The sequence below is a fragment of the Muscardinus avellanarius genome (genome assembly GCF_963383645.1).
Source record: "Muscardinus avellanarius genome assembly, chromosome: 5".
NCBI classification, from domain to species: domain Eukaryota; kingdom Metazoa; phylum Chordata; class Mammalia; order Rodentia; family Gliridae; genus Muscardinus; species Muscardinus avellanarius.
Window position 1 is genome coordinate 120,918,508 of NC_137790.1, and position 15,231 is coordinate 120,933,738.

The following is a 15,231-nucleotide window of genomic DNA, read 5'->3' on the forward strand; positions in this document are numbered from 1 at the left end:
TTTTAAATTCTTTCTATCTATCTATCTATCTATCTATCTACCTACCTACCTATCTTTCTTTCTTTCCTTATTCATTTATTTATTTATTTATTTACGTATTTATTATGGTACTGGGGGTGGAACCTGGGGGCGTTTCTACCTCTAGGCTATACTCTAAGACCTATTTTATACTTTATTTGGAAACAGGGTCTCACTAAGTTGCTGAGAGCCTCACTAAGTAGTTGAGGCTGGCTTCTAACCTGTGCAATCCTCCTGTCTCAGCATCCTAAGCACTGGGATTGCAAGCATGCACCACCACACCCAGCTATTCTTTATTTTTGAAACAGGGTCTCATTAAATTGCTCAGGGCCTCACTATTTAGCTGAGGCTGTCTGCGAACCATGATCCTCCCATCTCAGCCCCCCTGAATGCTGGGATTACAAGCGTGCGTGTGCTACCATGCCCGGTATGAGACCCTGTTTTGAAATAAAGAATAAAAAATAAGGCTGGGGCCCAGCGTGGTGGCACACACTTATAATCCTAGCCATTTGGGAGGCTGTGACAGGAGGATTACAGTTCCTGGCCTCAGCTACTTAGTGAGGCCCTCTGCAACTCAGTGAAACTTTGTTTCAAAATAAAGAATAAAAAATAGGGCTAGGGATGTAGCTCAGAGATAGAACACCCCTGGGTTCAATCCCCAGTACTGAAAAAAATTAAGTACTTTCTGAATAATCCAAGAATTTATTTCAGTTTACTGTCTTGGAGCAAATAGTTTGTGGTGCTGCCTTTTATCTTTTGTGAAACAAGTAAGAGCTGCTTGAGGAATAGTTATACTTGAGACAGAAAAAAGAGCTATTTCTTCACTGATTTTGCTGAAATTACATTTTTCAATGCCCTTAATGCTGGCCAGATCTAGAAGCATACTTTATTTGAGGGAAGTTAAGAGGATTTAGCTGATATACATTGTGAGTGGATTAATATAATACATATACACAAAGGCATAGCTACTGATTTTGTATAGCTTTGGGTTTTGCTCTGGTTATTTCACTCCAGTAGTCTTAGTTTTTTAAATCTATGAAATAGGTTTAAAGAGCTCATCGAGGGGTAAGAAATTAAGTTCAAAATGCTTTTTCCTATTTGTAGGTTCATGATAGAATGTTGAATTATGTAAAAATCATAAAGTGTTGAAACTGATAAGAACTTAGAGTTCATTTGGTTCAATGCCATAATTTTATAAATGAGGGATGGATGATCTGAAAAAGCCAAGAGGCATCTCTGTGATCAAAGAGTAGTTGGCAGTGAAAGACCAAGACCTTTTCCAACCTTAATGAAAAGTCAATCTTAAAACAGGAATTGTAAAGATGTCCTCACCATTTTAGTCTTATTTTATGGAAAATATTTCAAGAATAAATCTTTCCTATAGATACTGTAGAGAAATAATTACTCCAGGAGACCTTTTACTAGTTCCAAGATTTTGTGTCAGAGTCAATATGCTAGGTTTTAAAATTTTATCCAGATGTTGGCAATGTTATAATTATTACTCTATGGCCTAGTACACTATGTATCTACTACATTGGACTGGTAGAGTTGTACTTTATTCAGTTGAACTTTATTCTTTTGAATTAAATATCATTTTAGTCAATGTATGTTTTATTTCCTAGATGTCTCCTGAAGAAAAAGTTTGTAAATACTGTGGAGTCAGCTATTTAATACTTCATGAATTTAAGGCTATGGAAGAAAAAATGAAAGCAATGGAAAAAGAAATGAAATTTTATCAAGGAAGTGTAGAACGTGAGAAGAGACTTCAAGAAAAGCTACAGTCTCTTAGCCAGGATTTTGAGCAGTACAAAATTGACAGTGAATCCAAGTCAGAAAGGTTGGAGTATGTTTTTCTTTTCTACCATTTATTTAGTTTAAAAGAAAAGTACAGAAAATAAATACATTTTGATATTTTTCTAGAGTTTTTCTTCACCCGGTATAATTTATTCAATATATTTGAGCTTGTTTATTATGTCAGTAGTTACTAAATATAAATTATTAGTATAATTTGAAGCTTTCTTTTAAGGTATGCACTTACTATCTGAACAATTAGAAACCAATTTATTCAGTAACTATAAGTTGAGATGGATCAAGTTTATTTCATCCTCTTTTAAAGTTTCTTTTTAAATAAAAAATGGTTTCTAAATTTTAGTAAGTGCTTTTCTATCTTCTTTTGGGAAGATCATATGAATTTTATCCTTTAATCTGTTAATACAATGAATAATACTAAAATTTTCTAATGTGAAGGCATACTCATATTTTTATATAAAACCATTTTGATCATAGTATGTATTTCAGGATTCTCTAAATTTTATGTATGTGTTTGCTTTCTACATGGGTTTTGAAACATCTATAAGTACTCTGTACTGTTTTTAATATAAATATTTCCTTAAATATATGTATTTCTATGAATATAAGTAGGAAAACATTACTTTCTATGAATAAGTATGAAGCAAATATATAATTATTAAAAATGTTTTATCTTTAACACTAAAGTAATTGCCCATACTGCTAGAGATAATGTGAAATAGTTTATGAAGAGCTTTTTTTCTTCTAATATAGTACTAGATTAATTTGCTAATATTTTACATAAATTTTTGCATCTGCGTTCACAGGTAGAATCAGTTGGTCTATAGTTTTCTTTTTTCTTATGGTATAAAGGCTGGTTTATACCAATCTCTTATAATAGGTTAGGAGGCCTTCTATCTTTTATTACACTAAACATCCTAAATAACACATGAGCTGGGTGTGGTGGTGCACAATTATAATCCCAGTACTTGGGAGGCTGAGACAGGAGGATCGCAGGTTCGTGGCTAGCCTCAGCTACTTAGTGAGGCCCTCCACAACTTAGTGAGATCCTCTTTCAAAATAAAGAATAAAAAATTACAACTGGGGTTTTAGCTTGGAGGTAGAATGCCTCTGGATTCAATGCCCAGTACTGCAAACAAAACAAAACAAAACAAAACAAAAACATGAGTTGCTTGTAACTTGCAGTTTGGGTAGATTTTCTTCATAGAAATGTCTTTTATCTTTTTTTGGGTGGTAGAACTTTAATGACTCATTATATTTCCTCTATAATTATTGTTTTATTTCTGCATTTTTGCCTCTTGATTCTCTTTTGGAAAATGATATTTTCCTAGACAGTAAAGCATATCATTTGGCATTTCAGATATCTTGGTATTTATTGATATGTAATATCTTCGTATTAAAAACTCATCCTCTGTATTTGTTATTACTCCCTTTTTTTCCCCTTGGGTTGATTGAAAAAGAACCAAAGGAGAAAGGTAGAGAAAGGGGGAGATAACATTTTTCCAAGGAAATTAAACAGATTGTCTATATTATTGGCCTTTCTAAAGAAGCAGAATTGGTTTCATTAATCAAATCTGTTTCTTTTCTATTTTCTCTATTTCATTAATTTATATTCTTATTTATATTTATTTACTTATTATCCTTTAATTTCTAGTTCCCTAGATAATCTTTTTCATTATCTTTTTCAAATAAATATATTTAAAGCATTCAAGTTCCACTGTGGTGACAAACTGACAACACAAACCTTTTGATAGTAGTGCTTTATTTTCATTTACTTCTAAATAAGATGAAAGATTTAGTTGTTTTTTTAAATCTAGGAAAAACAATCTTTTTTTTTTTGCCCATGGGCATTCTAACTCTGAGATATATAGACCCCTATTTTATTTTATTTTTTAAATTTTTAAACAAGATCCCACTAAGTTGTATAGGGCCTTGCTAAGTTACTGAGGCTGGCTATAAACCTGTTATCTTTTTGTCTCAGCCTCCCAAGTACTGTGATTATAGGCATGTACTTCCATGCCTGGCTGAGGTAATCTGAAATTTCTAAGTAAATGTGTAGTTTTTTGTGGCTATCCTTTTATTTATATTTATTTCTATCCTATTGTGGACAAATAATATAACCTGCTTGAGAGGACCTCAGAGTTTGATGACAGTAAGCTTTTGTAAATATTCCATAGATCCTTGAAAAGGGTGCATATTTTTGTTTTTTGGTTATAACTTTTTAAGAGCTCTACTAAATTACATTAGTTATTTGTCCTATTTGAATTCTATAGATTTTAATTTTGCTATTTCATTGGACACATAGTGGTATGTCATTGTTTTAATTTGCAACTCTCTAATGACATACGATGTTGAATGTCTTTTCATACATCTTTTCATATGCCATCTACATATCTTCTTTGGTGAAGTGTTAATTTAGGCCTTTGCCCTTTTTAAAAATCAGGTTGTTTTCTTATTGTTGAGTTTTAATCTTTTATATTTTAGATAATGGTCCTTTATCACATGTGTCTTTTGCAAATATTTGCTCTCAATCTGTGTCCTATCTTCTCATTCGCTGGACGTTGTTATTTTCAGAGCAGAAGTTTTTTTATTTTAATTAAGTCACACTTACTAAATGTTTAAGTGCATGCTATGATACTCATTCACCAGCAGGCCAGATGACCTGTGTGGCAAATTACACCTTTCACAGTCGTCATGGAGAGGCACACAGAACCCAGACAGGTGTTCATTTTAGAGAATTGGAAAGCCATGACAGGTTATTGGCCAAAAATATTTCTGTTCAGGGATTAATTGATTTTTAAAATTTAACTTTAATTTTGAGAATTGTATATTTAGACACATTTGTAAGAAAGCATGGAGAGCCTGTGTGCCCTTTACCAGTTTACCTAGTGGTGACACCTGTAAAGCTGTAGTCTTCCTTTTTCAGACTCTAGTCATGTGACTGCTAGCTCATTTGTTATGTCTTACAGGCCCCTGAAGCTTTTACATTTTTTGTTTCTTTGATTTTCTGTGTATTTTCTCTCTGTTGCTCATACTGAGTAAATTCTGTAGGTTTTCCTTAAAAATATACAGATTTTATTATCAGTCCACTCTTCTGCTTTATCCACAGACTTTATTTCAGTTATTGTTTTGTGTTATTTTAGTTCTACAGCTTCTTTTTGTAACTTCTATTTCTTTGTTGAGATTTTCTATTTTTATTTTGTTTCAAGGTAATTTGTAATAGCTTTTTAAAGCAGTTTTGTGATGGTGGCTATCTGATAATCCTTGTCAGATAATTCCAACATCTGATTCATCTTATCATTGTGTCTTTAATGTCTTTCTCCTAATGTTGTGACTTCCTGATTATTGTTTGATGAATGATTTTTGCTTGTGTCTTGGTTATTTTGGAGGCTATACTATGGGACTCTCGCTCCTATTTAGTTAATTTTTTTTCTTTTGGCAGATACCCCCTCTGTGGAAGTATGGTATGAAAGCCAGGTGGATGTGTTTGGTGACTAGTTTTATTTGTCAATTTGATTGGGTTAAATGATGTGTAGATAACTGGTAAAACATTATTTGTGGGCATTTCCATAAGGGTATTTCTGGCAGAGATTAGCATTTTCTGTGTATGGGGTGCGGGGGCATACTAGATAGTGCTCTACCTTCGTGCTGTACCCCAAGCCCTTTATTTTAAAATCAGGGTCTTGCTGGGTTGCTGAGAGTCTTACTACATTGCGGAGGTTGGTCTCAAACCTGCAATTCTCCTGTCTCAGTCTCCCAAGTACTGGGATTACAGGTATGAACCACCATGCCTGGCTAGAGATTAGCGTCTGAATTGGTAAACTGACTAAAGATCATTCTCATTCGTGTGGGTGGGCATCATCCAGAATATTTAGGGCTCAAACAAAACGCAAAAGAGGAAGAATTGCCAAAGGATGTGAATTTGTTCTTTCTTCTGGAGTTGTGGGTTATCTCCTTTTCCTGACCCCCGCATTGTACTCCTGGTGTTCAGACCTTGGGACCCGATGGATCAAGGCCTGCATCCTTGGCCGCCCTCAAGTCTCAGGCCTTCATGCTCTAAGTAAACTAGCACTTTCCTTAGCCGCCAGCCTGCAAATGTCAGATCATGGGACATTTCAGCCTCCATAATCACATGAGCCAATCCCTCATAAAAAGTCTTCTAGATCTGTTTATATGTCCTGTTGTTCCTGTTTCTCCGGAGAACCCTGGCTAATACAGCATATATGCCCAGTTTCCCACTGGGCATGCTAATACTACCCTATGGAAAGTGAGGCCCAGACTCAGTTCCTTGTATCAGATTCCTGGAGTGGAGCTTCATCCATCCCTTTGGGCCTCTTTTATCTTTCTGGCCAAAGTAGGTCACCTGCTTGCACTGCCTGTCTCTTAGTATGGAGACGTAAAATCAGCTCCCTGCTGCTAATCTCACTGTCAGCAAGGAAGGGGTGTTGAAGTGTACTGTTTACTTGCTGTAGTTCAGGGGCAGCAACTTGGTTCTCCTGCCCATCTGGCTGGCATTAAGGGGCGAGAGAGGGAAGGGTAGAGTGCCAACTAACCCAGTCTCCAGCCACTTAATCCCACCTGTCAATGCCAGTGGGGAGTGGCTGCTCAGCTTCCTGCTGGTCCCATTGACACCAGGGATGGGGAAGCAGAGTAGTGATGACCTTGTCCCAACAGCATCTTATTATACCTCACTGATTCAATGTAGGGTTGGAGGTTCCCACTGAGCTCTGCTAACACCAGGCATGGGGGTCGAGTACCAACCAGTCCTGCTCCCAGGGCCTCCTTCAGCCTCTGCTTCCAGGCAGGTGTGGAGGGTTCGCTCTCCGCTGGGCTTTGTGACACCAGGAATGGAGGGAAAGTGGAAGGCTTGCTGCTTCCAGCTTGCACCTCTTTGTTCTGTCTTGGCAGAGTCAGGATAGAACCTCACTTCCCCACGGTCCTGCTTACACTTGCACTGGTGGGGGAACTGGAATAACTCTTGCTTCTGTATGAGAGGATCAGAAGATCAGCATTCAGTTCAGCTCCGCTGATGCGCCACCAGTGGGAAGAATGGGAGTGCTTCCACAGAGCTGGATCAGGTGGTATGGAGGCAACTCTGTACCTCAGCCCCACTAAAGCTATAGGAGAGGCACAGGTCTTTAGTTGTGTTCAGCCAGAGTAAGGCCACTGTTGCCAAGAGTGTGTTGTTATTCCGTCAGCCTTTTCTTGGTCAGCTAGGTGGACCAGAGCTTTCTTGGAGGTCTTACTGTTTTCTCTGTGGCTACTGGTGGGTCTGGTTGAAGATATCTATGAAACCTTTTCTGGAAGATATGAGAGACAGAAAGGAAACTCAGGAGCTTCATTGCCTCAGTGTTTCTCAAGTCCTCAGAGTCCCTAAACCAGTCTCTTGTCTACCTTTTGGAGTCTTCCTACGCTTGTGCTGTATCCTGAGTTTTAGGTGTAAAAGAGAAGACCTGGAAACAAGAGGAGAACACTGTCTGGGTGAAAATTTTGTGTTGATTGTGTGTGTTTGTGTGTGTGTGTGTGTGTGTGTGTGTGTGTGTGTGTGTGTGAGATACTGGGGATGGAACCCAGGGGCATTCTAACTCTGAGCTACACCCCCAGCCCTATTTTTTATTCTTTATTTTGAAACATGTTCTCATTAAGTTGCCTCACTAAGTAGTTGAGGCTGGCCACAAACCTGGATCCTCCTGTCTCAGCCTCCCAAATGCTGGGACTACAAGCGTGTGCCATTATACTCAGCTTGTGTTGAATTTTTGTCATTTATTTCTTTGAGTAACTTAGGACATAGTTTTTAAAAAGTATTTAGTTAAATTTTCACAAATGTCAACTTATACAAGTCAATAGTTATATAAATGAATCTCTTTATAAGACTTTTAAACATCTCTTCTTTAATTTCCTGTTGGCTTGTGACAAATTGAGATTGTCACATGGAGAGTTAAGCCTTAAAAGGATAGCCTGCCCATGAGGGATGAGACTTGAGTTCTGTTTATCATAGTTGGCAATTATCATGTGAGATAAGCCAGAGAAGTTGAATCTAGAGTGCTCAGCCCAAGGGAGGGCCTAAGTAGGTGCCTAAGGTCTGGAGCCAAAGTGAGTCCACAGTTTGGGAAAAAATGAATATATGTTCATATTTATGGGTGGAGAGACTTGGAAGAACAAAGTACATGACTGTTGTAGATGATGATGGGGCAAATCAGGCAGATTTTGTTAGGCATTATCTTCCCCTGCCCAACCTTCCTTTCACCTAGACTAGTTGTATTCCTGAGGGAACCATTCCAGAGCAGGCTGCTTAAATGGACAACGGTTTGTTTCTTGAAGCAAGAAGAAGGGCCCTAGGCAGCTCAGCCATGTCACCAGGGACCCAGTCCCTGTCCTCCTCTCACGCTGTCCTCTCCAGGGAGCACGTCTTCAGCTTCCTGTTGGTCTCTTCATGACTTCAAGACATGCCCTACACTCCAGACATCATGTCTAGCCCCTGGTCAGGAAACACGAAGGCGGATGAGCCAGAAGAAATGCTTGCAGTTTATGTATCATTGACCTTGACTGTAGGGAAGTGTGGGCGCCAACTTCAGGGTTCTGGCTCCTACTCCCTGAACAGTAGCTGTAAGCAAGGGGAACAGACGCTAGCAAGGTATACCTCACCTGGCCATTGCATTTTTTCTTAAAAACATTACATTCACGTACTTATTTTAGTTTGTTGAAAGGAAGAAAATATCTTAAGAAATATATTAAAGTCTCCTTACTTAAAAGCTGTTTTTCTTTTTCTTTTTTTTTTTTTTTTTTTTTTTTGCGAGTCTGGGGATGGAACCCAGGGGCATTCAATTTCCAAGCCACACCCCCTGCACTGTTTTTTATTCCTTATTTTGAAACAGGGTCTCACTGAGTTGCACAGGACCTCACTAAGTAGCTGAGGCTGTCTGTGAACTGCGATCCTCCAGTCTCAGCCTCCTGAATGCTGGGATTACAAGCGTGTGCCACCATGCCCGGCTTGTTCTGCTTTTTTCTACTTTTGTAGTACTCTTTGGTGTTCATGGATGTAGAATAAGGGGTTTATATGTTAAAAATGACTGGGACAACTAAATCTTTATTCTTCAGGATTTTATGGAACAAGGAACATATGTAAAACTATAGTTCTCATGGGGTGGAGTCTGCTTCATAAGGAACCATTTCACATATCTGGAGCCTTCTCGAACTCTTACATCTCAACTGAGATTCTGTTTGCTCCTTGGAGCCAGGTGAGAATCCCTACAGAAACAGTTGAGTACTATTGTATTCTTTTTCAGGCTGCTGAAGAATTGGCTCCAATAGGTACAGGGAAATTAACAAGTAATTTAAACCCAGGAGTCCACATCACATTTTTTAGTGTAGGTATATAAATGTGAGTTTATTATATTGATATCTGTACTGTATCACTTGAACTCCGCAGAACCTAAACAAGTTCTATCCAAATCATGTAGTTCTAAGACGTCTAATCTTTCTATCTTTTCATGTTTCTTTCACATCAGCCCTAGATTATGCTTCAGGCCAAAGTCCTTAGATATGGAGTATACTGTTTTCCTTTTTTTCATCTCTCTGTGAACACATGCAAACAGTAAATCGGAGTTGACAGGTGTTTTTTATGATTGGCATAAATAATGTTTGCTTGAGTTTCCTTGTACTAGATCTGGCAAGGTTATGGAGATTGATATTTATTCAACACTATTGATAGACCTATGTATACATGTGTATCTTTTATTACCAGTATAACTTTGAAAGCCTTCTGTGTATCACTGTGGTGTTGCTATAGCAACAAGGTTACCAAAATAAGATGCATTTTTCTACTTTGTCTTTTTAATGGCATTCTTTTCTTCCTTAGCTTTGTAATCAGCACTATAAAGTTTCAGACTGACATTATTCTTTGGACTCATCTTTCTACCTTGAATTTTCCTAACTTAACATTAGTTATTATTATAAAAAAAAGTACAGTTTTTTTCTTTTTGGTGTTACTGGGTTTCCTGGAAACCCTTCTACCTCCGGGCTACACTCCCAGACCTATTTTATATTTTTATTTGAAAACAGGTTCTCTTAAGCCAGCGCGGCTGGCTTCGAACCTGTGTGATCCTCCTGTCTCTGCCTCCCAAGCGCAGGGATTACAAGCGTGCGCCACCATGCCCGGCATGTACAATTTTAATTAGGCGGAATCCTACAATTTTTGTTAGCTTATGTCTAATTCATTCTAAGTGAATTAGAATTGAAGCAGTGTGTGGTATGGTATAAACTGTATTGGCTTTACCGTTACCTAGTCATATAACTTGCCTCTTATTCTTTCTATGCCTTGGTTTTTTTCATCTGAAAAATGGTCTGAGGAAAAGCAATTTCCAGAGATGGTGTACACAGAACTCTGTGCCCAAGGAATTCTCTTTCCCTCTATAGATATCATCACAGTTCTACTTACCTTCAGTACCTAAACATTGACACTTCAAGGGAAGTTCTTAGGTCTAGGAAATAACCTGATCTTGGCTGTACTTAAGTTAATTCTAGTGTAGTAATTGGTGTTTTAAGATGCATAACCCAACTTTGATTAGGCCCACAGCCTGTGTTTTTTTTTGTGGGTCTGGGGATGGAACCCAGGGGCACTCGACCTCTGAGCCACATCCCCTGCCCTATTTTTTGTTCTTTATTTTGAAACCGGGTCTCACTGAGTTGCAGAGGGCCTTACTAAGTAGCTGAGGCTGTCTGTGAACTGCGATCCTCCTGTCTCAGCCTCCCGAATGCTGGGATTACAAGCATGTGCCACCAGGCCCGGCTCCTGTGTTTTTGTTTGAGAAATAGTTTGTGGAAAGCATAACTTTAGAACTTAATTACTACTCTTATTTATTAGATCCCTCTTTTCTGAACTGGGCATCATGGTGAATGCTTGTAATCCCAGTACTTGGGAGCTTGAGATAGGAGGATTGAAAGTTTGAGGTCAGCCTCAGCAAATAGTGAGGATCTCATTAATCTAGTGAAACCCTGTTTCAAAATAAAAATAAATTTGAGCTTGGGGTAGCCTAGAGGTAGAATGCCCCTGGGTTCAGTCCTCGTGCCACCAAAAAACCTCAACAGAACAGAACTCTTTCTTTCCAAAAAGGCTATAAGATGATTTTAAAGAACAAAATAACAAACATGGGAGGGGGAAGTGTGACAGCTGTTGGCTAAAACCCAAGAAACCAAATATGTCCCCCCAAGAGCGGACTGTTGAGTTCAGCTTGTCTGTAGTCATTTTACCTGAACTCCAAGATTCCCGTACTCAGAGCCTCTCTGCAGGAGTAGGAGTGGAGCAGGGGTTGGGTAGATGGGCTTTAGTAGTTTGTTCATTTAAGCAAGGCTGATTTAGCAGTAGAAGAATCCTTCAGAGGTCTAAGGGAGCTAATTCAGGAGTGCAGTTAGGCCATAGTGAGACCCTCCCTACCTGAAGCTAGTCTTTTTTTTTTTTTTTTTTTTTTTTGGTGCTGGGGATTGGGCATCTACCTCCAAGCTATACCCCAGGCCTATTTTTTATTCTTTATTCTTAAATAGGGTTTTACTAAATTGAGAAGGGCCTCATTAAGTAGCTGAGGCTGGCTGTGAACCACGATCCTCCTGTCTGAGCCTCCCAAGTACTGGGATTACAAGCATGTGCCACCACTCCTGGCTTGAAGCTAGTCTTAAAAGCAATAAATGGCTACTTTTTTATTTGATTTATTTTTTTAGTTTCATTATTAAAGTTTATATTTTCTTCCAGAGTGAAGTTAAGTATCAACTTAAATAATTATCAGGATGTATAAGTGAATATCCACTCAGATTAAACATTACTGCTTAAAAGTTGCTGTATAAGTAATACTTTGGATGTAATAAATATATTTTATGTTTAGGTTAACAGGCACCTTTTTGGGCGGGGGGGCTACTTCTTTTAGTGCTGTGCTCCAGGCTGCTGTTCATGGAGTGCACAGCAAACCTATCCCAAAGAACTCAGGCCCAGTGTACCCTGCTGCTAACTTTCCTCCTGGTCCTCATCCCTCATCCATACCCTACTTGCTTCATGTACCACCAGGCCTGAAGAAACAAGTTGCATCATGTCACTATAGCTTCAGGACAGTATGATTTTTATTTGTTGCAGGGTTGAATTATTGCATCTTCAAAAAACTGTGAAACTTGATTTTTTTCAGATTCTTTATATGTTATTTGCCTACTTCTAAATGGGAACACTTTTCAATTGCTGAAAAATAAATTAACTCATAGACTAAGGCATGATCAGCAACTCTTGTTATGGTTGGTTAGGGAAACAAGGACATTAAATAATAATAATACTTACACAGCTAGTTAAACTCTCACTTCTGTAGTATTACTGTTCTGATTATAAACTGTGGCAGAGTGAAGACCTTGTTGTTGGAGGCCGATTTCAAAGCGGCAAGGCAGACAGAGCAGCTCTTAAGCCTTGTCTTCTTGGAATGAAGAAACCCACGTGTATATAAATCCGGTGGTGAGCACAAGAAAAGGGTTGGTTGAATGGGCAGCACTGTCAGGGAAGCTATACTTGGAAACAATGGGAAAAGCTAAGTAGGAACTCTTCATATATTATTGGCCTTATTTTAAAATAAAATGAAGATGTGGTGCAAGTGGATTTTTGTCATCAGCCAAAGAGGCTTCGTATCTGAAATGACTAGTTTGGATGTCCCTGTCTTAGTTTCTAGTCAGCTCCCTGTCCAGTCTGATCCGTTTCCTAGAGTCCTTAGGTCTCCTGACGCTTCCTTCTCTGTCTCTTTCTATCACTCTCTTTCCCATGCGTCATAGATTGGATGTTTTATCATGTCAGTCATTCCTTGCAGTGTTGTAAAGTCTCCTTTTGCATTATCCTTCCAGCATATCAACCTGGAAAACCCCTTATGAGGATTGGTAGCTGATGGAATGATGGATGAGTGGAGAGGTGGGTGGATCCATAGCAGCCAGGGTATTGCAAACTGCTTGAGAACAGAGACCATATCTTCAATTTTTGTATCCCTCTTCCTCGCACCTAATTTTATCCTGAGCACTATCCTGTAAATTAGTTTTCCAAGAATGTTTATTTATGATAATGCTAATTGAGGTTAATTTATTTATTATTTTGTGGTGCTGGGGATGGAACCCAGGGGCATTTTACCTCTGAGCTACACCCCCAACCCTGTTTTTTTCTTATTTTGAAACAGGGTCTCACTGAGTTGCAAAGAGCTTCAAGAAGTGGCGGAGGCTGGCTGTAAATCAAGAGCCTCCTTTCTCAGCCTCCCAAATGCTGGGATTACAAGTGTGTGCCACCACGCCCAGCTAATTGAGGTTTAAAGAAGATGAGTTGTAAGTTTAATTTAGATCCTAACAGGGAAATCCTCTCTCTAGTCAAGGTGGCGCATGCTTGTAATCCCAGCGTTTAGGAGGCTGAGACAGGAGGATTACTCAGGTTCGAAGCCAGTCTCAGTTCTTTAGTGAGGCTCTCAGCAACTTAGTGAGACCCTGTTTCCTGTTTTCAAATAAAATATAAAATAGGTCTGGGAGTGTAGCTCAGAGGTAGAAGGCCCCTGGGCTCCATCCCTTGTAACACACACACACACACACACACACACACTCTCTCTCTCTCTCTCTCTCTCTCTCTCTCTCTCTCTCTCACACACACACACACACACACACACACACACACACACACACACACAATAGGACTGGAGGTGTAGCTTAGAGGTAGAATGCCCGAGTTCAGTCATCAGTACCCCTCCCCCCCAAAAATCTAAGAGGGCGTCTTGGGACCCTTATAACTTAAAGACTCATACACGTTTGGGCCAATCTGTGGTATATCCCTGATAATTTAGAAAACCAGACATATTTATAAAAGAATCAAGACTATATCTTGGCAAATATCATTATCAATGCTGGTTAAACAAAATAATCTTTAAAATGAAAGGATACCAAATGGTATAATTCTCTGCTAAATTATCTCTTTATAAGATGAACACAAAATTTATTGTTCAGCCTTACTTTTTGAGAATAAAAGGAGGGTGCTATCAATAATGATTCTTGAGCAGTAAGCTTAATGTGGAACTGTCCTAGGACTTAGGATTAATTTTAAGAAAAGAATTTATTTCTGTATTAAAAAAAACTATAATTTTGATATACATTTGAGTTAGTATGAAACTCTGGGGCCATTCTTTTTTCATTGTTTGCTCATAGTTTTTCCTATGTAAAAATAAACTTTCAGGATCCCTTTCTTTCATGATATTATCTCTATCTATTCCAGCCCACCTCGATAGGCTCTTTGATATCATATAATACAGTTTTAGAGTTTAGTAGCAGAGTGTGTATTGCCTCGTTTTGTCTTTTTGTCGGTGTTTGTTAAGTCTTCCTTATTTATTTATTTATTTATTTATTTATTTATTTATTTATTTTTGTGGTACTAGGGATGGAACCCCAGGGGCATTCTACCTCCAAGTTACACCCCCAGCCCTATTTCTTATTCTTTATTTTGAAACAGGGTTTCACTAAGTTGCCAAGGGCCTGAGTAGCTGAGGCCATCTGCAAACTGCTGTCCTCCTGTCTCAGCCTCCCAAATGCTGGGATTTACAAGCATGTGTCACCACGCCCGGCATGGCTTCACTTTTTAATATGTCAGAATCTTTTAAGAACAGAACTTTATATCCTTCCCCTGCTATTTCCTACAGGACCCAGCCTGGTGGTAGGCACTTGGTACGTGTTTACCAATTTGCTGAATGATTGACACATAAGAAATGAAGCCAAAATTTTCATACCATGTTTCATGTTGCTCTTACCATCCTACATAACATAGGATTGTTTATATACCTCCTGGAAGGTGCTCAAGCTTATCCATTATTTTGTTTTTTACGTGATTTCCGCATAAAGGAAGGAGAAATGGAAACAGTGTTTCTTTTGCTGCCACCTCTTTTTCTATTAATACTCAATGCATGTTTGCCTATACATGGCTCTGTGCCATGAATCGCATCATTTACACTGGCTTTTAATGTGCCTCCTGGCATTTCAGTTTCTTTTCTCAGCGGGCAGCCTCACTTATGCTGAATCCTCTAATATTTGTACTCAGATAAATGCTTAAGGAGCTGTATTTGGAGATATTTCTTGCTTTGCTTGTATGTGGTTCCAGATGAATGTCAATGACATTGGAAAGCAAATCATCCAACTATAATTTAAAAGATTGAATCATAATAATTTTCTGGAATTTGCATTCCATGTTCCTATTAATGGATGTGAGTTTTGTCACCTGTGTGCGCTTACTCCTGGGTTGTCATTGCTGCCCTTAGCAGAGGAGGAGTGTGTTTTGCCTGCTGCCAGCCCTCAGACACCCTGTAGAAGGCCTATGTCTCAGCTCAGAAAGAATCAGAGAAACAGAAGGAATGCAAAATGATTTATTAG

General features: G+C 38.6%; 1 protein-coding gene across 1 annotated transcript in view; it reads left to right on the plus strand.

Annotated features, from left to right (window-relative positions):
* The window catches only part of LEKR1 (leucine, glutamate and lysine rich 1), a gene marked incomplete at both ends in the record, with an annotated part of 152,594 nt that overhangs the window by 14,737 nt on the left and 122,626 nt on the right, over positions 1–15,231 (plus strand). Inside the window, one exon of the mRNA XM_080696591.1 lies at positions 1,641–1,855. Within this exon, the coding sequence (XP_080552717.1) occupies positions 1,641–1,855 (215 nt within the window). The remainder of the gene's footprint in view (positions 1–1,640; positions 1,856–15,231) is intronic.